Source organism: Prinia subflava, assembly GCF_021018805.1.
Source record: "Prinia subflava isolate CZ2003 ecotype Zambia chromosome W unlocalized genomic scaffold, Cam_Psub_1.2 scaffold_31_NEW, whole genome shotgun sequence".
Lineage (NCBI taxonomy): Eukaryota > Metazoa > Chordata > Aves > Passeriformes > Cisticolidae > Prinia > Prinia subflava.
The window spans coordinates 3,457,907-3,479,283 of NW_026960608.1; the positions used below are offsets into that span (position 1 = coordinate 3,457,907).

At 48.4% G+C, this 21,377-nt stretch overlaps 1 protein-coding gene across 19 annotated transcripts in view; it reads left to right on the plus strand.

Annotated features, from left to right (window-relative positions):
• The window catches only part of LOC134564999 (uncharacterized), a 145,229-nt gene that overhangs the window by 38,056 nt on the left and 85,796 nt on the right, over nt 1-21,377 (plus strand). For 12 of the 19 annotated variants that reach the window (XR_010083742.1, XR_010083743.1, XR_010083747.1 and 9 more), the window contains exon 1: nt 8,681-12,328. The exons of 5 other annotated variants lie outside the window; for them this stretch is intronic. Coding sequence is in view for 3 of the 14 variants with exons in the window: in XM_063424349.1 (XP_063280419.1) it covers nt 12,121-12,328 (208 nt within the window). In the remaining 11 variants the exon portion in view is untranslated. Of the gene's footprint in view, nt 1-8,680; nt 12,329-21,377 lie in introns of those variants that run through there. 2 more of the 19 variants (XR_010083735.1, XR_010083736.1) reach the window with 2 other exon arrangements.

The following is a 21,377-nucleotide window of genomic DNA, read 5'->3' on the forward strand; positions in this document are numbered from 1 at the left end:
CACTGTGTTGGAAGCATCTACCTCCTGTTGCACCTGGGTGTCCTGGTTACATAAGTAGGGTGCCAGTTTAGCACTGTGTGCATGTAAGCCAACTGTATTGTACCACCCTCTGTGTCATTCCTGATGACCTGCTAACGATGGATCACTTGCAGTAGCTGCCTATTATACACCCAACACCTGAGGCTACAAGATGGGTGGTAAATGAGATAAGGGAGAAGAAGCAACCCTTCCCAGGCAGGGTAGTGTTTTTCTTTTTCTTCACACAAACGACTTAGCCATGATAAATGCTTCCTCTGGGGAAGCACCAGCACATTCCCACCCAGCCTGAGGGGTCATCTCTGCTAATGGGCCATAATGGACTCAATGGCACTAGGATCATAGGCAGCTGCAGTGACTTAGACCATCAAAGACTCCCAAAATATCCCATGACTTAGAGTATTACATTCCTCCACTGTGAAACTCCCTGTCCTGGGGGAGGTACTGAGCATTCCCACTTGAACCTGTGCTTATATATCTATATCTATATATCTATATAGATATAGATATCTTTGGGTTTGGGGACTTTGGGCACCACCACTCGACAGATCCGAAGGAGGACCACTACTTCAACAGGACTGTGACCATCACTCTGACCAGCAGGGTGCCAGTTTATACTCTGACTTTGTGGGTTAAAACCAGTTCTCTCTGTATCGTTGTATTTATTGTAACCTGTTTAGTAAATTGTAACTCCAACCTGTAATCTCTCTTGAGGCAGATGTGTGGGGTTGATTTCTCCTGACGGTTTACATTTGTACCAGCATGCTGGGTGATTGCCATAGGTTTTAGAAGTCTCTGGCACCTGGTGGAATTTTATGTCTCGCCTCGCAGGCAAGGTTTTGGATGCTTAGCTCCAAGCCGAAGAGAGCCAAGGGTTATGAAACCCAGATCCGCTGGAGAGTTGTAGGTTCCTAGACCAGCCCAGGTGTGAAGGGACCTCGCAAGATCATCTGGAGCAGCCTTTTGCGGGAAAGGGAGCCTAGATGAGATTATTTAGCACCCCGTCCAATCGCATCTTGAAAACCTCCAGCAACGGGGACTGGTGCAACTTGTGCCCATTGTCCCTTGTCTTCTCCATGTGGCTCCCCTGAAGTACTAGAATACTGTGAGGAGGTTCTCCTTGAGCCTAGGCAGGTGCGTAACATTTTGCATCTAATTCCTTTGTCATTGCTAGCCTTCATGCAGCCCCTGTCTGCTTTCAGATGTTCCTCCACAGCTTTTGGATCATGCTGAGCCCATTTGTCCGCGTATTTAGGACTTAGGCTTATTCCTTGCTTCTGTAAGTATTCAGTGATATCTCTTGCCGTCCCTCCGACTATGCCAATTGGTGCAAGTGGGTGTTTTAGGTCGCTTAAAGAATCGCTGGGAAAGGTATCAGCAAAAGCAGGTTCTCCAGCCCTTTGAGCATCTTTGTGGCCCTCCTTGGGACCCTCTCCAGTCTGTCCGCCTCTTTTTATTGAAGTCTGGGGACCAGAACTGGACACAGAGCGTGGCCTGCAGGCATGGGCTCTGTGAGAAGAGGCCAGGGTCTGCTCTGTGCGAGACACAGCTAGTTTTCACCAGCTAGGCACCAGACTCCCTGAGAGCCAAAGCTGAGCAACTCAGCAGAGCTGGTGGCACCCCTGTGTAAGCATATTTAAGAAAGGGTAAAGCGCTGTCTGGGGCAGGTATTTCCCTGCTGCCCTTAGATCTGGCAGGTGGCTATGTCCCGAAGGAACTTTTTCATCTTATTTTCTCCTCCTGTCCTATTGAGGAGGGGTGGTAAGAGAACAGCTGGTTGGGCCCCTGGCGGCCAGCCAAGGTCTGACATCATAAAGCCTAAAAGGCATATTCTTCCATGTAGAAGGGGGTTGGTGGTTTAGAGATTTTAGGAACAGGAAGATGAATTAGGGGCTGAATGTTGATTTGAGTGAAGGGCAGGTACCAATCCGTCTTCTATAACTGCAATTTCAGCAGCAGAGGACAGCTGAGAATCAGGCCCCAATGATGCTGGTCTGGGTGTTGCCAAGATGGAGTTCATTTCCCCATAGCAGCTCTCACAGTGCCGTGGGTCACGTGAAAAAGGGAGGCTTCCTCGACCCTTAGTGTGGGGAGATTTACTCAGTCTTTAGTGTTTAATTTGTCTGTGTTTCGGGAAAGCCGCGGCCGTTGTGCCCGACCAGTCTGTCAGCGTCCCGTTGGGGGGATCCTTCGCTGAGCAGTCGTACTGGATCAGAGGGTGGTTCGACTGACTTAGGGAAACACACCAACAGTGTAAGGGAGACCCCTCAGCAGGTCTTCCCCTTTACCCATTGTGTTACCTGCTGCTGGCGACTGGTAGCGTCCGCCAAGGATTCACGCTAGCAGTTTTTGCAAGAACACTGTTAATATAAGTTGTGACAGGTTAAGGTTCGAAGATTGTCAGTGATAGTGTCTGTCTGCAAAAATATATTTGAAGGAATATGCAGACAAGCTCTAATCCCCAATAAAATGTTCCGCATGCATAGAGTATGATTCTTATCCAATAGGCATCTCTATGAGGGAGAAGACAGGTTCAGCCCATCAACTGATCCCAGCAGCTACGATGGAGTCGATGGAGTCTTCCCTAACTTTTCCCCATTCTCGACTTATTTTTATAGTATTTCTGTGTGTTTAGGTGGAGCTTGAGTGACTCTATTCATGCATACCTTTGTTACTGATTGGTGTAAAATTCTCTTGCTTTGCTTTTAAAGGTACAGTCAGAAAGACTATAGAGCGCATGCCCAGTGAGGGGTGGTCGCACTTTGGAGGTGGGTAACTTTGGGATGGAGGTGTGCGTTAATATTATTATTGGTCTTTAATGAAGCAAGTTCATTGAAGGAGAGAGATTTCACCACAGTTGCTGGCTCAGCAGTAAGACATCTTCCCCTATCTCCCGTGGCTGACAGGTGGTATGCGGATTATCAGCTGCAAAGTACCATCGAGTTCCCTTCCCCGCAAGGATTTCTGCAGAGCCTGGCCTTCGCTCCGCTCCACCCTCCATTCCATCCCCATTAGCAGGTGCGTGTGTATGGGGAATCATCACGGAATAGGTTTCAAGTCATGCCAACTGCATTCCATCCAGGGAGCAGCAACTGTGATTTACCCTATAATTCCCGTACTGTTATAACGCCTGTAAGGATGTTAATATAACTCCTAAGTTTCCTCTAATTGAATCCCCAGTTACGGGTCCACAGGGTCCCCAGTCATTTTCCCACACCGTGCTTTGCATTGGTAGCTAGAAAGGTGTTGATAACACACCAGTGTTTTGGCTACTGCTGAGCAGTGTTGGCACAGCATCAGTGCTGTCTCTCCAACATTCTGCCCCAGCATCAGCTGGCTGGGGGTGGGTAAGATCCTAGGAGGAGTTACAACCAGGACAGCTGACCCAAACTGGTCAGAGGGATATTCCATACCATATGATGTCAGCTCAGAAATAAAAGCGAAGTAAAGGAGGGGGAAAGGAGAGCATTTCTTATTTACAGTGTTTGCCTTCCAGAGAAACTGGTACATGTGCGGAAGCCCTGCTTCCCAGGAAGTGTCTAGACAGTACTTGCTGATCGAAACTAGACAATCAATTTGTTTTTTTTCCCTCTCCTTGTTCATGCACAAACATTCACTTTTGCTTTAGTAAACAGCCTTATCTCAGTCTGCAAGTTGTTTTTCATCTCTCCTGTCCAGCTGGGAAGGAGGAGTGATAGAGTTGTTTGGTGAACACCTGGCATCTAGCCAAGATAAACCCACACCAGTCCTTTTTGGTTCCTAACATGGGCTGAGACACTGGCCCTTATATATCTTGCATGGTATAGTAATAGTAGTTATTGAGTAGCAAGCTCTCAGGGTCGTAGTTTTCCTGAGATTCTCCTTGGGCTTCCTGTTCCCCAAGGCAATAAGGGTTCCCCCAGGGTTGCTCTTCCCTGGGAGTTTCCCCTGGGTTGCTGTTCCCAGGGGTAATAAGGTTTTCAGTCTTCTCTTCGCCCTGAGTGTTACACACCAGAGGTAGAGACAACAAACGGAGTCTGCTGGTTGTCATTTCCAAGGTTGTTTATTCTTCATTATCTCAGTCCTTTTTCAGCTCTGCCAAGCACTTCCCTGGCAGGGTACCTTATCTTAGTTCTTTCTCAGCTCTGTGATGCATCCCCAGCAGAGCAGGACACGCGGCAGACTGGGCAGATCAGAGAGCCCCGTACCTTATGTACGGTCCCCTTGACCCAACCACTGTCTGAGACGTATTTTTTATTTACAAAATTTTACCAATACCTATTACCTATACTAACATGTCAGTTCTACTCTAAACCAATCTCTAAAACCCAACTCAGCACAAGATGGGGGACGAGAACAAGAACAAGGAGGACAGGGGCCACTCCCCAATTCCTCCATCTTGTCTCTTCAGCCCCATATGCTAAGAATCCTAATTTCTATATTTATATTCTATAATAAACCATCCACTACTTATTTCAAATTCTTAGGATTTGTGATTCTTCCTGCATGTGAGTGTTCACTCCCATGGACAGGAATCAGAGTCAGTGTCCTCCTGGGACCTGTGTGGGTCTAACTGACCCCCCTGTACCGATCCCAGACCCCCCTGTCTGGTCTCCAAATCCTCCAGGGTGGCCAGAGGGATGTTCTAGACTCCGACAGCAAGCTCCTGTGCGGGACATGGAGTTTGTCAGGTACGCTGCTTATCTCTTTGTTTTGTTGAGTTTGGGAACATGTTACTACAAACAGTGGCTCTGTGCTTTGCTGTGACATTGATGGCTTTGTTGTGCTGGGGGAGCTACTTTCTGGGGACAATGAGGGACTCACTCTCCCTATCTGGGACTGATGTAGATTGTTTTAGAATGCAGGCTGCTGCATTCCTTGTTCATCCTTATGTAAGCTGTTGAATACTATGTTTTAGAATGCAGGCTGCCGCATTCCTTGTTCATCCTTATGTAAGCTGTTGAATACTATTTTTACTATTAACTAATACTGTTGGCACACTATGGGGTTTTTGGAATCTGGTGTCATCCTGCTGTGAGACAAAACAAACTGTAGGTGAGGAGGTACTGAAATGTGTCCTGAAGCGGCTGCTCGCTGGATGGCAGTGCGTGTGCAAGGATTTGAGCAGGTTCCTAGAGTGGTTATGACCTCCCCTTGCCTGGGACTCTACACCTAAATAGGTAAAGAAGCCTGGCAAACTGACGTGTCACCTGATAGAAGGGTGCCTTACCTACCCTGATGAAACCCAGCAGCTTCTTGCCCTGTACGAGGGCCTGGCCTATGCCTATTGAGCCGCAGTTCAGTATTGTCAGAAGAGTGTGGCTGAGGCAGGGACCCAAACTGCATTTGAGGACACTATGGCTGAGATAGGGACCCAAACAATAACTACAGTAATGGCCCCCAGAAGTGAGAAAGAAAAGGTGGATAAGGAGAGCCAAGGAGCGATCAGCAAGACTCACTCACCTTTTAGTAGTGCCATGTGGCCAGTGCAAAAGTCTGATGGAGGGTGGAGGTTAACAGTAGACCATTGTGGCCTGAATGAAGTAACGCCCCTACTGAGTGCTGCTGTACTGGACATGTTAGAGCTCTAATATGAACTGGAGTCAAAGGCAGCCAGGTGGTATGCTGCACTTGGCATTGCCGATGCATTTTTCTCAATTCCTTTGACAGCAGAGTGCGGACCACAGTTTGCTTTCATGTGGCGGGGTGTCCAATACACCTGGAATCGACTGCCCCGGGGGTGGAAACACAGCCCTACCATCTCTCATGGACTGATCCAAAGTGTACTGGAAATGGATGATGCCCCGCAACATCTACAATACGTTCATGACATCATTGTGTGGGGCAGTGAGGCAGAAGAAGTGTTTGAGAAGGGAAAAAGAATAGTTCAGAATGTTCTGATAGCTGGGTTTGCCATAAAGAAAAGCAAGGTCAAGGGACCTGCACGGGACATCCAGTTTTTGGGCGCACAAATGGTGGGGTGGCCGTCGTCGTGTGCCTATGGATGTGAATAACAAGATAGCAACTATGTCTTCACCAGCTAAGAAGACGGAAACACAGGCTTTCGTAGGCCGCCTGGGGTTTTGGAGAATGCATATTCCACGTTACAGTCAGCTTGTGAGGCCCCTCTATTGAGTGACCCAGAAGAAGAACCATTTTGGATGGGGCCTTGAGCAACAACAGGCCTTTGAGCAGATCAAACAGGGAAGTAGCTTTTGTGGTAGCTCTTGGGCCTGTTCAGCCTGGACCAGCCCTGCAAAATATACTCTACACTGCAGCTGGATAGCATGATCTCACTTGGAGCTTCTGGCAAAGAACATCAAGAGAAAGCCGAGGTGGACCATTAAGGTTTTGGAGCCGGGGTCATTGAGGATCAGAAGGCCCACTACACTCCCTCTGAAAAAGAAATATTAGCAGCGTATAAGGGGGTTTGAGCATCCTCAGTTGTTGTTGGGAAAGAAGCGTGTCTCCTCTTGGCGCTGCAATTTCCTGTGCTACACTAGATGTTCAAAGGAAGCATCCCTTTGACACATCGTGCAAACAGTGCTGCGTGGAGTAAGTGGGTGGGTAGCAGCACTGATCACACAACGAGCTTGACTGGAGGAACCCAATTGCCTGAGAATCCATGAAAAAAGGCAGAGGTTTTGGAGAATTTCTTTGAAAGGTCACTCGTACTCAAGAAGCACCACCATATAATGAGTTATCAAAAGATGAAAGAGGCCATGCTCTCTTTTCTGACGGATCCTGCCTTGTGGTAGGAAACCATCAGAGGTGGAAAGCTGCTGTGTGGAGTCCCACACAATGAGTCGTTGAGGCCGCTGAAGGAGAAGAAAAGTGGCCTCTGCTGTATCTCTGTACTGACTCCTGGATGGTGGCTAATGCCCTATGAAGGTGGCTACAGCAATGGAAGAAGACCGATTGGCAGTGCAGGGCTAAACCCATGTGGGCTGCTGTGTTGTGGCAGGACATCACTGCACGGGTAGAAAAAGTGGCTCTGAAGGAACGTCCCGTAGACGCTTACATGCCCCAAAGTCGTGCCACTGAGGAACATCAGAAGAATGAACAGCCAGCTAAGGCTGCCAAAATTGAAATAGCTCAGGTAGACTTAGACTGGGAGAAGAAGTGTGAACTCTTTACAGCCTCATGGGCCCATGAACCATGCGGGCATCTAGGAAAAGATGCAACCTACAGACGAGCTTGTGATTGAGGGGTCGGCCTGACCACGGAGGCTATCACACAGGTCACCGGTGAATGTGAAACGTGCTGCAATCAAGTGAGCCACATGAGTGAAATGTCCTTGGAATAGATGGCCAAAGTGAGTTTTAAATCTGCTGAGGCCTGGCAAATTGACTATATTGGACCACTGCCATGAACACACCAAGGCAAGAGCTTACATGCTCATCGTGGTAGAGGCAACTACTGGTTGGCTGTAAAAATACCCTGTAAACCATGCTATTGCTTGAAACGCTGTCTTAGGCCTTGAGAGAGACATTTTGTGGTGACATGGTACCCCAGAAAGAATGGAATCAATGAGTCTCCTTGTCTTAGTTTGGAAAGACAGGTGTCTGCCAGGGAAAAGCCGGAGCTTCCCTTGGAATGGGGAATGTAAACCCCCTCGCTCTGAATTATTTTAATTTTGAAATTAAGGAGCTTTCAGGCAAAGATATGGGAATAGGAATAACAGTTCTTTACTAGGAATATTAAAAACGAAGTAGTACAAAAAAGGAAACGAACAAAAAAGAAAAACACTGGCAGAGTCAGAACACGACCTGACACCCTGTTGGTCAGGGTGTTGGTAGCAGTCCAATTAAGTCCTCCTGGAGTGACAGATGTGGTTCTGTTGGAGTAGAGATGATCCCGTGGAAGGATCCAGCGGTGGCGAGATGGGTCTGGTCTTCCTCTGGGAAGCCAGTGGAAAACAGGCTGTCCTGGTGTTCTGAATCTCAGGTTTTATCCAGGTAGGAAAGCTTGGCTCCTCCCACTGGGTGGAGCATCTCACAATGGGATGATGCCATTTTATCAGTCATGCAGTGAGCCTTAATGGCTCATTAACAGCAGATATCCCCCTGGAAGGAGGATGGGTCAGGGAAGAGATAGGAACACTGCCCCACCTGGTTTTAACAGCTGGCCCATTAACAGAAGACACCTGCCCCCTTCCCCCCGGAGCCATGAGGAATGGGTCATAGAAGAGATAAAGAAACACCTCCCCAACCAGTTTCAACAGATGGGAATAGAATACATCTTGCATTGAACCCAAGACACTCATTTATGAAATAACCTCATAAACTCTTAGGCAAAGAAACATGCATTGAGTAGATATATCACATCCCTTATCACCCACAAGCCTCTGGAAAGATTGAGAGGTATGATGGACTGCTGATGACTATGTCAAGAGGGTTAGGCAATCGGGCATGGAAGCATTGGGATGCAAATTTAGCAGAAGCCACTTGGCTGGTTAACACCAGAAGATCTGCTAACCGCACTAGTCCTGCCCAAACAAAACCACTACATACTGTGGGAGGAGATAAGGTCCCCATACTACACACAGGGAAGTGGCTGTGGAATTCTCCTCCCATGGGAAAAGGCAAACCTATTAATGGGATTGTCTTTGCTCAAGGACCTGGGTGTACTTGGTGGGTAGTGCAGAAGGATGGGGAGACCCGGGGTGTGCCTCAAGGAGATTTAACCTTGGGGGAAAAGTAATGAGTGCAAACTGTATGTTGCAGGAAGTAAAGTAGCAGGAGTGACATGAACCGACGATGAGTGAATTTTACGAGGAGCGAGGAGAGTGCGAGGATAGCCCAGGCAGGGCCGGTGCCGGTGCCGAACGGTCGAGTGTGTCGCTTCTGTCCCGAGCACCCATCTTGATGGAATGGAGCCCAAGTCACAGCCTGTTTTTTAAACATCTGGAGGGCTGGAGGAAACCCATCAAATGGGAAACTAATATCTGTCTTTGAAAGGAAGGGGGACGGTAGTTAATGAAAATGTATACGTGTGTTGGACATAAAGATGGTTTAAGCATGGAGTTTAAGTTGTAAGTGTTGGTAAGAAGGGATTTCAGTCATGACAAATAAATACAATGGAAGAATTAGAAGCCAGATATAGATATATATATAAAAAATTCTGTGGGATCTGAGTATGATGCAAATGGTGCGAAGTAAGGGGTGGAGACTGTACTGGCTGTGGCTGAGATGGAGTTCATTTTCCCCATAGCGTCCAACAGTGCCATGCTTTGCATTTGTATCTAGAAAGGTGTTGATAACACATCAGTGTTTTGGCTACTGCTGGGCAATGTTGGCACAGCATCAGCGCTGCCTCTCCAACATTCTGCCCCCAATAAGTAGGCTGGGAGTGGGCAAGATCCTGGCAGGAGACACCACTAGACCAGGTGACCCAAACTGGCCAGAGGGCTATTCTGTACCATATGACTTCAGCTCAGAAATAAAAGCTAAGTTAAGGAGGGGGAAAGGGGGCACATTAGTTATTTACAGCGTTTGCCTTTCGGAGCAACCCCTACCTGTGCTGAAGCCCTGCTTCTTGGAAAGTGGTCGGACAGTGCTTGCTGATGGGAACCAGAGGATATATTTGTTTTTCCTGTTTCCTTTTTTGTGCGAAAACTTTCTCTTTTCCTTTAGTAAACTGCCCTATCTCACCCTGTGAGTTGTTTTCCATCTTATTTTCTCTCTGTGTCAAGCTGAGAAGGGGGAGTGATAGAACGACTCTGTGAGCACCAGAAAGAGGAGCTGGAAACCACTGGGCAGCCGGAAAGCTAACAATGTAATCACGAGAGTAAAAATGTGCTGGGACAACTCAATGACTGGAGCTCCCCAGTCAATGGCTATAAAGTGGTCAGAAGGAAGGAGAGGCAGAGGTGGTCCGCTGTGTGAACTCAAGAGGGATTTTCTGTACAGAGCTGTCTTTGAAAGACAGCGATGAACAGGTTGAGAGCTTATGGGTGAAAATTAGAGGTCAAGCTGTTGCGTTAAGAGTAAGAAACTTGGCAGAAAATAAAGCCCCTTGCACTCCAGCTGCTCCTCAGACATCAGAGGGACCGGGTGGGGTTAGGTCTAATTTCCGGTTACAACCAGTTCAGCACTGTGAATCTGGTTGCGTTCTCTAAGAACCTTTGTGAGCGCAGATTCAGGAATAGAGTGATTTTCTGAAGTTACAGAACTAGAGATTTGGAACTGCCATTGAGAAATGCACTAGCTGTGGTAGAAGTCTAATAACATCATGCTAACCCATGCAATACTAATAATAGCAATGGTATGCAGAAGCTTCCCAAGAGAGCGTCCCCGCTTTGGAGGAGGGAGAAGAGAACAGACCGGCAACTGTCTCTGACATCTCTTGGGAATTCCTGCTACCTAGCTGAAATTTCTACCCTCCTTATATGCAGCCCAATCTTCTCCTCCTTACATATAGCAAGATCTAATTGGAGAGCTGAGTAATATAATCATATACGTGGTAGCATGTACTTCAGTAAGCTTATTAGCATATGCATGAGTGTGCATTTTAATACTTAAATGACCCTTAATCGGGCAAAGGTTACTTCTTTGGCCTTGGTGTCCTTCAGAGTTCCGCTCTTAAGACTTCTTTCCATTTCATGCCGTTCATCAGAGCCAAGAAACGGCTTTCCTAGCTGCCCATGAACTCCTCCTTCGGCCATATTGTCCTTTCTTGATGTCAGCTATGTGGATCTCCATCAGGAAAGATAATGTGGAGGGTACACGGTTTAGGCCATATATAGTAAGCCTTAGCCCTTTCCTGACTCCATGGTCATCATCCCACACAAGCCAACAAAGGAAGCCAACCTTGTGGTTGGTATCTACTATAGGCCACCAGATTAAGAGGATGAGGTCGACGTAAGAAATCAGGCAAGTTAGGCGGGACATGAGCGTTGCTGAGTAAGGGCCTTCTCTTCTGGTTGAGCTGAAGCATGAAGTGGACATGCATAGGTATTGGAAGCAGGGACACGCATTCTGGGAAGAATCTAAAGATGCTGCCCAGGTCTGTAGGGATGGGATCAGAAAAGCTAAGGCAAAGCTGGAGCTGAATTTGGCAGGGGATGTAAAGAATCATAAGATGGGCTTCCACAGGTGCATTGGTCAGAAAATAAGGCTAAAGAAAGCGTACGCCAACCCACATTCCCTTCCTCCCTCCCCCCCTGCCCCCGCTGATAAATAAGCCAGGAGGTCTAGTGGCCAGTAACATGGAGAAGGCTGTGATACTCGGCGAGTCGTTTTCCTCTGTTTTCACTGGCATGGTTACCAAACCTCTTGAGACCCTGAACCTCAAGGCAGGGACTTGGGGAACAAAGTCCCTTCCATCATAGGAAACGATCTGTTTTGAGACCACCCGAGGAACCTGTGGATACACAAGTCCTGCACCTGGGGAGGCACAACGCCATGCACCAGTACATGCTGGAGGTCGATTGGCTGGAAAGCAGCTTTGCAAAATAGGACGACGTGCCCTTGCCGCAAAGGCGGCCAAGGATCTCCTTAGCCCAATATCGAGGAAAGCAGGGTTTATATATGTTACAAGATAGATGTGTGGGCCATTCAAGGTGCTCACTGTCCCCGGAGCTGCAGGGCACAGCAGACCACCCTTGGGCAGATTTGAGGGCGCTGCCTATTTTTCTAAAAGCCTCCTATCCAGCCTAACGCAAATCCTACTATCTTGAACCCTCAAGCCAGCAGTGCCGAACGCACGCTTTGTATTTTATTTGCTTCCAGGAGACGTGCAGCTTAGAAACGTCTGCAATGGAAGTGGGGCTTTCAGCAAACAGTGTAGAGCAACTTCTGTTGGTTTTTCAAAATGTCCCGAGAAGTTAAGGGCAGGCCTGCCCTGCCCTGGCCAAAGCAGTCATTTGACTGAAGGGAGCAGCACCAAAAAGGCACAGGCACCTTTGGGGTGGACTTGATGCGGTAACAAATAACAAGAAATAGTGTTTGTAGCTACTACAGCCTCTTCTGCGACCTCGTAGCCCGCCCTCAGGGTCGCAGCACTACACGGGGCAGGTCCCTCGGCGCCTCGAGGGCCCCAGGTCGACGAGAGAGGACTCTCCAAGGGGGCGGGGAAAAGCGAAAGAGACAGGCGGGACAGCAAATGGAGACGCGGGCCACGATCCGTCGGCCCAATGGGCGCCGCGGAGGGCCGGGCTTAGTGGAGGAAGTGTCGGGGCGGACACGGGCTTTGTCCTTGGCTGACGAGAGTATCGGGGTGCTGGCCTCTCGCCCTGGTGGCGCCACTACCGTCTTCGGAAAGATTATCAGCAAGGCGTTTCTGTGGTCTCGTCAGCGACGAGGACTAGGAGGTAGCCTCGGCTTTGCTCTCTGTGCGCGGTTCCTCTTCCCTTCCCCCTCCTCCCGCGCTTGCGGGCATCTGAGCCGAGGACACCCGGTGCGCGGTACCCGGGCGCGCGGCAGGGCGCGCGGCGGCGCTGCTGCTGCGGGTGGGTGGGTGCAGGGACGCGGGACGGACGGGGCCTCTCTGGGTTGTGGCGCTCTCTACTGCACCGTCCCCATAGCTTGTTCTGTGCCGCACCCCCACCCCTCCGGCTGCCGCGGGCGTACTGGGTTGCAAGTGTTGTCCGGACTCGCCTCGTATCCCACCCCCACCGTGTCGTGTGTGCGCGCGTAGAGAAGGACCTCCGAAGGTAACTTGGTCTCAATGTGTCTCCTAACAGCATCGATGAGGTTATGCAGCTTGGCTGTGCTAGGCTTTGGTTCTGAACCCCCAAACTGGATTATGAGGGCAAGGAATTACATCTTTCTCTAGTTAAAAAAAAAAAAAAAAAAGCAAAAAAATTACAAGGTGGTCATTATGCAGGCTGCAATAGCTTTCCAGAACTCGTTTCTTTGGGGAAATAAGACCGTGATAACAGCATGCTTGCAAGGGTCACGAGTGTTGGTACTGGAAACTGGAGTGAGCTGCTTAGACCGGGGGAAAAAGAATACAGGCGTTGCCTATGCGATGTTAACTTTAAGGTAATATCCCATGTGATTTAGTACTTAAAATGCTGAAAGTTAGCAGTTAGGGATTCTTTCTGCTTTTGAAGGTAGGGTTTGCATGCAGTATAGAAGACAGACTCGTCCCATGCACTTGCAGGCTTCCTGGCATTATGCGTGTGTTCGATGCTTGAGCTCCCTGTCCTGTGGAAAATGAATGGCCGCTGCTCTTCCATTTCACTAAACTCTTTGCTGATTCAGTTAAGCCATTTGTCTTCAGTCTCTGCGTGGACCACATCCAGTAGAAAAACTGCTCAGGAAAGGATCGGTCCCAACTAAAACATACTGGAGCTTGTTAATCGCAAGTAGTGGCCTGTCTCCTTCCCCCATGGTCTTGCATGACGAATCCCACTTCTAGAGGGGGCTCTGTAAATATACTGTATTTTGGGTACAGAAAGCATAATAATCATGCAAGAAAAATCAATGTTCTGACTTGTCTTTGGGGTATCTGGTAATCTGCTTCTGTAGGAGTTCAGCGGGGCAGATGGGTTTGCATAAGCTATTGCCTTTCTCTGAAGCCGGTTATGTTTTAAGTGTTTACTCTTCCTCCAGTGCCGTTCGTTCCTTGATCGTTTTGCCCCTAGACGCGACACTTTTCCTAGTCATGCCTAAGGAGCCAATTATCGAGTTGTCTGGAGCAGGAGATTCTGGTGAATCTGTAAGTACTGTGGGAGTTTTCTGTGTGCTAAACTGTACCTGTAGATAGTTCCTCATTTACTAGACTCTTTCCCATCCCCCCTTTCCCCCTTGATAGGGCACAGTAGGCTACTTTGGGTTTTCTGGCGCTATCATCTCTTGCCTCTGGCTTGTAATGGAGTTGAGCTTTTTGACTAAAAGCAGTGCGATAAAGCAATGCTAGTCCCTGGGTGTGTACTTCTGGTGCAAAGCGCCATGTTGTTTTGGAGTGCAGTCTGGTGCCTAATGTTGTGGTTTAGAGTCAGAGTAGTAGTCCTAACATGGAGAAGAGGGCTTGGGGTTTTTGGCAGGTCCGGGGCAAGGAAGGGCAAAGCTGGTTGAGTGGTGCTGGATGTTTTGCTTTAAGCTGTAAAAGCCATGTTCAAAGACACTGTAAACCCACGCAAAAGGCAGCCAAAAGTTTATTTTCCAGCCGGATTGGTTATGTTGCCTGAAGACACAATGGGGGCTTTAACGCGGAGACAGTGTCAGCTTCTGTGGCTGTTTTGTAGTCCTTTGGTGTCTATCTTGAGAAAAATTGCCTAGCTCTCTTTTGCCCCTATAGCGTGCATAATTGGTCTTTGTAGCTTTGCTTGGAAAGCTTTAGTTGCCAGTGTTTGGACGGCCGTTAATTTGGCCATGCAATGGTTGAACTGCTAGGAATTGGCTAGCTGCTTTCTCTGGGTGGTTCTCTGCTCTCATTCCTTCCCTTCCTGCCCTCTCCCCTCTTGTTCCTTTATTCTTTTTATTTTACTTATTTATGGGTTTGTACTTCCTTCTCCAGCTTCTTGGGCATGTCGTGATTTTTGGCGAGATGTGTGTTGCTCACCTGGGCCTGACCAATGGATTCCGGATGGTTGTGGATGAAGGGCCCGAGGGTGGGCAGTCTGTCTCTCGCATGCATCTACCCGTTCTGGGTGGCGGTCAGTTGGGCTGGCCGCCTGGCTAAGATTTTGGCACCGCAAGAGTTGCTGCACGTGTACAAATCGCCGCTGAATGGATTTCGTCTGTTGCCCATCAATCTAGCGGCTTTTGATGTGTAATTTTTTTTTTGCCGTGCGTCTGTGGAAGGTAACAAAAGCTTTGAGCAGCAGTTGCACAATAAAGATTTGTCATGGGGATATCATCTCTGTCTTTTGAGTCTTACTGAGGGGAAGTAGTTCTGCAAGTTCAAACGGTGTCTCCCCGAAATGCAAGTATGTGGAATGTTTCAGCCAGATAACAGCATTTCAGAGATAGATGATGATTTGCCTGTTATTAGAAGCATGAAGCTGGAAGCGCTGCTTAGCAGTCTCTCGCGTCTTGTAGGAAGCAAAGTCTTAGCTCTTTGGCAGTGGTACGCCAACGTACAGAAAGCCCCTATGTAGGCTGCTGCTAAAAGTGTAGAAGATACTGTGTGTGAGGCTACATGCATGCTTTCCAAGGGTGGATTCAGCATGGTGCACTGTGTTGGAAGCATCCACCTCCTGTTGGACCTGGGTGTCCTGGTTACATGAGTAGGGTGCCAGTTTAGCACTGTGTGCATGTAAGCCAACTGTATTGTACCACCCTCTGTGTCATTCCTGATGACCTGCTAACGATGGATCACTTGAAGTAGCTGATTATTATACACCCAACACCTGAGGCTACAAGATGGGTGTTAAATGAGATAAGGGAGAAGAAGCAACCCTTCCCAGGCAGGGTAGTGTTTTTCTTTTTCTTCACACAAACGACTTAGCCATGATAAGTGCTTCCTCTGGGGAAGCACCAGCACATTCCCACCCAGCCTGAGGGGTCATCTCTGCTAATGGGCCATAATGGACTCAATGGCACTAGGATCATAGGCAGCTGCAGTGACTTAGACCATCAAAGACTCCCAAAATATCCCATGACTCACAGTATTACATTCCTCCACTGTGAAACTCCCTGTCCTGGGGGAGGTACTGAGCATTCCCACTTGAACCTGTGCTTATATATCTATATCTATATATCTATATCTATATATCTATATAGATATAGATATCTTTGGGTTTGGGGACTTTGGGCACCACCACTCGACAGATCCGAAGGAGGACCACTACTTCAACAGGACTGTGACCATCACTCTGACCAGCAGGGTGCCAGTTTATACTCTGACATTGTGGGTTAAAACCAGTTCTCTCTGTATCGTTGTATTTATTGTAACCTGTTTAGTAAATTGTAACTCCGACCTGTAATCTCTCTTGAGGCAGATGTGTGGGGTTGATTTCTCCATACGGTTTACATTTGTACCAGCATGCTGGGTGATTGCCATAGGTTTTAGAAGTCTCTGGCACCTGGTGGAATTTTATGTCTCGCCTCGCAGGCAAGGTTTTGGATGCTTAGCTCCAAGCCGAAGAGAGCCAAGGGTTATGAAACCCAGATCCGCTGGAGAGTTGTAGGTTCCTAGACCAGCCCAGGTGTGAAGGGACCTCGCAAGATCATCTGGTGCAGCCTTTTGCGGGAAAGGGAGCCTAGATGAGATTATTTAGCACCCCGTCCAATTGCATCTTGAAAACGTCCAGCAACGGGGACTGGTGCAACTTGTGCCCATTGTCCCTTGTCTTCTCCATGTGGCTCCCCTGAAGTACTAGAATACTCTGAGGAGGTTCTCCTTGAGCCTAGGCAGGTGTGTAACATTTTGCATCTAATTCCTTTGTCATTGCTAGCCTTCAAGCAGCCCCTGTCTGGTTTCAGATGTTCCTCCACAGCTTTTGGATCATGCTGAGCCCATTTGTCTGCGTATTTAGGACTTAGGCTTATTCCTTGCTTCTGTAAGTATTCAGTGATATCTCTTGCCATCCCTCCGACTATGCCAATTGGTGCAAGTGGGTGTTTTAGGTCGCTTAAAGAATCGCCGGGAAAGGTATCAGCAAAAGCAGGTTCTCCAGCCCTTTGAGCATCTTTGTGGCCCTCCTTGGGACCCTCTCCAGTCTGTCCACCTCTTTTTATTGAAGTCTGGGGACCAGAACTGGACACAGAGCGTGGCCTGCAGGCATGGCCTCTGTGAGAAGAGGCCAGGGTCTGCTCTGTGCGAGACACAGCTAGTTTTCACCAGCTAGGCACCAGACTCCCTGAGAGCCAAAGCTGAGCAACTCAGCAGAGCTGGTGGCACCCCTGTGTAAGCATATTTAAGAAAGGGTAAAGCGCTGTCTGGGGCAGGTATTTCCCTGCTGCCCTTAGATCTGGCAGGTGGCTATGTCCCGAAGGAACTTTTTCATCTTATTTTCTCCTCCTGTCCTATTGAGGAGGGGTGGTGAGAGAACAGCTGGTTGGGCCCCTGGCGGCCAGCCAAGGTCTGACATCATAAAGCCTAAAAGGCATATTCTTCCATGTAGAAGGGGGTTGGTGGTTTAGAGATTTTAGGAACAGGAAGATGAATTAGGGGCTGAATGTTGATTTGAGTGAAGGGCAGGTACCAATCCGTCTTCTATAACTGCAATTTCAGCAGCAGAGGACAGCTGAGAATCAGGCCCCAATGATGCTGGTCTGGGTGTTGCCAAGATGGAGTTCATTTCCCCATAGCAGCTCTCACAGTGCCGTGGGTCACGTGAAAAAGGGAGGCTTCCTCGACCTTTAGTGTGGGGAGATTTACTCAGTCTTTAGTGTTTAATTTGTCTGTGTTTCAGGAAAGCCGCGGCCGTTGTGCCCAACCAGTCTGTCAGCGTCCCGTTGGGGGGATCCTTCGCTGAGCAGTCGTACTGGATCAGAGGGTGGTTCGACTGACTTAGGGAAACACACCAACAGTGTAAGGGAGACCCCTCAGCAGGTCTTCCCCTTTACCCATTGTGTTACCTGCTGCTGGCGACTGGTAGCGTCCGCCAAGGATTCACGCTAGCAGTTTTTGCAAGAACACTGTTAATATAAGTTGTGACAGGTTAAGGTTCGAAGATTGTCAGTGATAGTGTCTGTCTGCAAAACTATATTTGAAGGAATATGCAGAGAAGCTCTAATCCCCAATAAAATGTTCCGCATGCATAGAGTATGATTCTTATCCAATAGGCATCTCTATGAGGGAGAAGACAGGTTCAGCCCATCAACTGATCCCAGCAGCTACGATGGAGTCTTCCCTAACTTTTCCCCATTCTCGACTTATTTTTATAGTATTTCTGTGTGTTTAGGTGGAGCTTGAGTGACTCTATTCATGCATACCTTTGTTACTGATTGGTGTAAAATTCTCTTGCTTTGCTTTTAAAGGTACAGTCAGAAAGAATATAGAGCGCATGCCCAGTGAGGGGTGGTCGCACTTTGGAGGTGGGTAACTTTGGGATGGAGGTGTGCGTTAATATTATTATTGGTCTTTAATGAAGCAAGTTCATCGAAGGAGAGAGATTTCACCACAGTTGCTGGCTCAGCAGTAAGACATCTTCCCCTATCTCCCGTGGCTGACAGGTGGTATGCGGATTATCAGCTGCAAAGTACCATCGAGTTCCCTTCCCCGCAAGGATTTCTGCAGAGCCTGGCCTTCGCTCCGCTCCACCCTCCATTCCATCCCCATTAGCAGGTGCATGTGTATGGGGAATCATCACGGAATAGGTTTCAAGTCATGCCAACTGCATTCCATCCAGGGAGCAGCAACTGTGATTTACCCTATAATTCCCGTACTGTTATAACGCCTGTAAGGATGTTAATATAACTCCTAAGTTTCCTCTAATTGAATCCCCAGTTACGGGTCCACAGGGTCCCCAGTCATTTTCCCACACCGTGCTTTGCATTGGTAGCTAGAAAGGTGTTGATAACACACCAGTGTTTTGGCTACTGCTGAGCAGTGTTGGCACAGCATCAGTGCTGTCTCTCCAACATTCTGCCCCAGCATCAGCTGGCTAGGGGTGGGCAAGATCCTAGGAGGAGTTACAACCAGGACAGCTGACCCAAACTGGTCAGAGGGATATTCCATACCATATGATGTCAGCTCAGAAATAAAAGCGAAGTAAAGGAGGGGGAAAGGGGAGCATTTCTTATTTACAGTGTTTGCCTTCCAGAGAAACTGGTACATGTGCGGAAGCCCTGCTTCCCAGGAAGTGTCTAGACAGTACTTGCTGATCGAAACTAGACAATCAATTTGTTTTTTTTCCCTCTCCTTGTTCATGCACAAACATTCACTTTTGCTTTAGTAAACAGCCTTATCTCAGTCTGCAAGTTGTTTTTCATCTCTCCTGTCCAGCTGGGAAGGAGGAGTGATAGAGTTGTTTGGTGAACACCTGGCATCTAGCCAAGATAAACCCACACCAGTCCTTTTTGGTTCCTAACATGGGCTGAGACACTGGCCCTTATATATCTTGCATGGTATAGTAATAGTAGTTATTGAGTAGCAAGCTCCTGTGCGGGACATGGAGTTTGTCAGGTACGCTGCTTATCTCTTTGTTTTGTTGAGTTTGGGAACATGTTACTACAAACAGTGGCTCTGTGCTTTGCTGTGACATTGATGGCTTTGTTGTGCTGGGGGAGCTACTTTCTGGGGACAATGAGGGACTCACTCTCCCTATCTGGGACTGATGTAGATTGTTTTAGAATGCAGGCTGCTGCATTCCTTGTTCATCCTTATGTAAGCTGTTTAATACTATGTTTTAGAATGCAGGCTGCCGCATTCCTTGTTCATCCTTATGTAAGCTGTTGAATACTATTTTTACTATTAACTTATACTGTCTGCACACTATGGGGTTTTTGGAATCTGGTGTCATCCTGCTGTGAGACAAAACAAACTGTAGGTGAGGAGGTACTGTGTCCTGAAGCGGCTGCTCGCTGGATGGCAGTGCGTGTGCAAGGATTTGAGCAGGTTCCTAGAGTAGTTATGACCTCCCCTTGCCTGGGACTCTACACCTAAATAGGTAAAGAAGCCTGGCAAACTGACGTGTCACCTGATAGAAGGGTGCCTTACCTACCCTGATGAAACCCAGCAGCTTCTTGCCCTGTACGAGGGCCTGGCCTATGCCTATTGAGCCGCAGTTCAGTATTGTCAGAAGAGTGTAGCTGAGGCAGGGACCCAAACTGCATTTGAGGACACTATGGCTGAGATAGGGACCCAAACAATAACTACAGTAATGGCCCCCAGAAGTGAGAAAGAAAAGGTGGATAAGGAGAGCCAAGGAGCGATCAGCAAGACTCACTCACCTTTTAGTAGTGCCATGTGGCCAGTGCAAAAGTCTGATGGAGGGTGGAGGTTAACAGTAGACCATTGTGGCCTGAATGAAGTAACGCCCCCACTGAGTGCTGCTGTACTGGACATGTTAGAGCTCTAATATGAACTGGAGTCAAAGGCAGCCAGGTGGTACGCTGCACTTGGCATTGCCGATGCATTTTTCTCAATTCCTTTGGCAGCAGAGTGCGGACCACAGTTTGCTTTCATGTGGCGGGGTGTCCAATACACCTGGAATCGACTGCCCCGGGGGTGGAAACACAGCCCTACCATCTCTCATGGACTGATCCAAAGTGTACTGGAAATGGATGATGCCCCGCAACATCTACAATACGTTCATGACATCATTGTGTGGGGCAGTGAGGCAGAAGAAGTGTTTGAGAAGGGAAAAAGAATAGTTCAGAATGTTCTGATAGCTGGGTTTGCCATAAAGAAAAGCAAGGTCAAGGGACCTGCACGGGACATCCAGTTTTTGGGCGCACAAATGGTGGGATGGCCGTCGTCGTGTGCCTATGGATGTGAATAACAAGATAGCAACTATGTCTTCACCAGCTAAGAAGACGGAAACACAGGCTTTCGTAGGCCGCCTGGGGTTTTGGAGAATGCATATTCCACGTTACAGTCAGCTTGTGAGGCCCCTCTATTGAGTGACCCAGAAGAAGAACCATTTTGGATGGGGCCTTGAGCAACAACAGGCCTTTGAGCAGATCAAACAGGGAAGTAGCTTTTGTGGTAGCTCTTGGGCCTGTTCAGCCTGGACCAGCCCTGCAAAATATACTCTACACTGCAGCTGGATAGCATGATCTCACTTGGAGCTTCTGGCAAAGAACATCAAGAGAAAGCCGAGGTGGACCATTAAGGTTTTGGAGCCGGGGTCATTGAGGATCAGAAGGCCCACTACACTCCCTCTGAAAAAGAAATATTAGCAGCGTATGAGGGGGTTTGAGCATCCTCAGTTGTTGTTGGGAAAGAAGCGTGTCTCCTCTTGGAGCTGCAATTTCCTGTGCTACACTAGATGTTCAAAGGAAGCATCCCTTTGACACATCGTGCAAACAGTGCTGCGTGGAGTAAGTGGGTGGGTAGCAGCACTGATCACACAACAAGCTTGACTGGAGGAACCCAATTGCCCAAGAATCCATGAAAAAAGGCAGAGGTTTTAGAGAATTTCTTTGAAAGGTCACTCGTGCTCAAGAAGCACCACCATATAATGAGTTATCAGAAGATGAAAGAGGCCATGCTCTCTTTTCTGACGGATCCTGCCTTGTGGTAGGAAACCATCAGAGGTGGAAAGCTGCTGTGTGGAGTCCCACACAATGAGTCGTTGAGGCCGCTGAAGGAGAAGAAAAGTGGCCTCTGCTGTATCTCTGTACTGACTCCTGGATGGTGGCTAATGCCCTATGAAGGTGGCTACAGCAATGGAAGAAGACCGACTGGCAGTGCAGGGCTAAACCCATGTGGGCTGCTGTGTTGTGGCAGGACATCACTGCACGGGTAGAAAAAGTGGCTCTGAAGGAACGTGCCGTAGACGCTTACATGCCCCAAAGTCG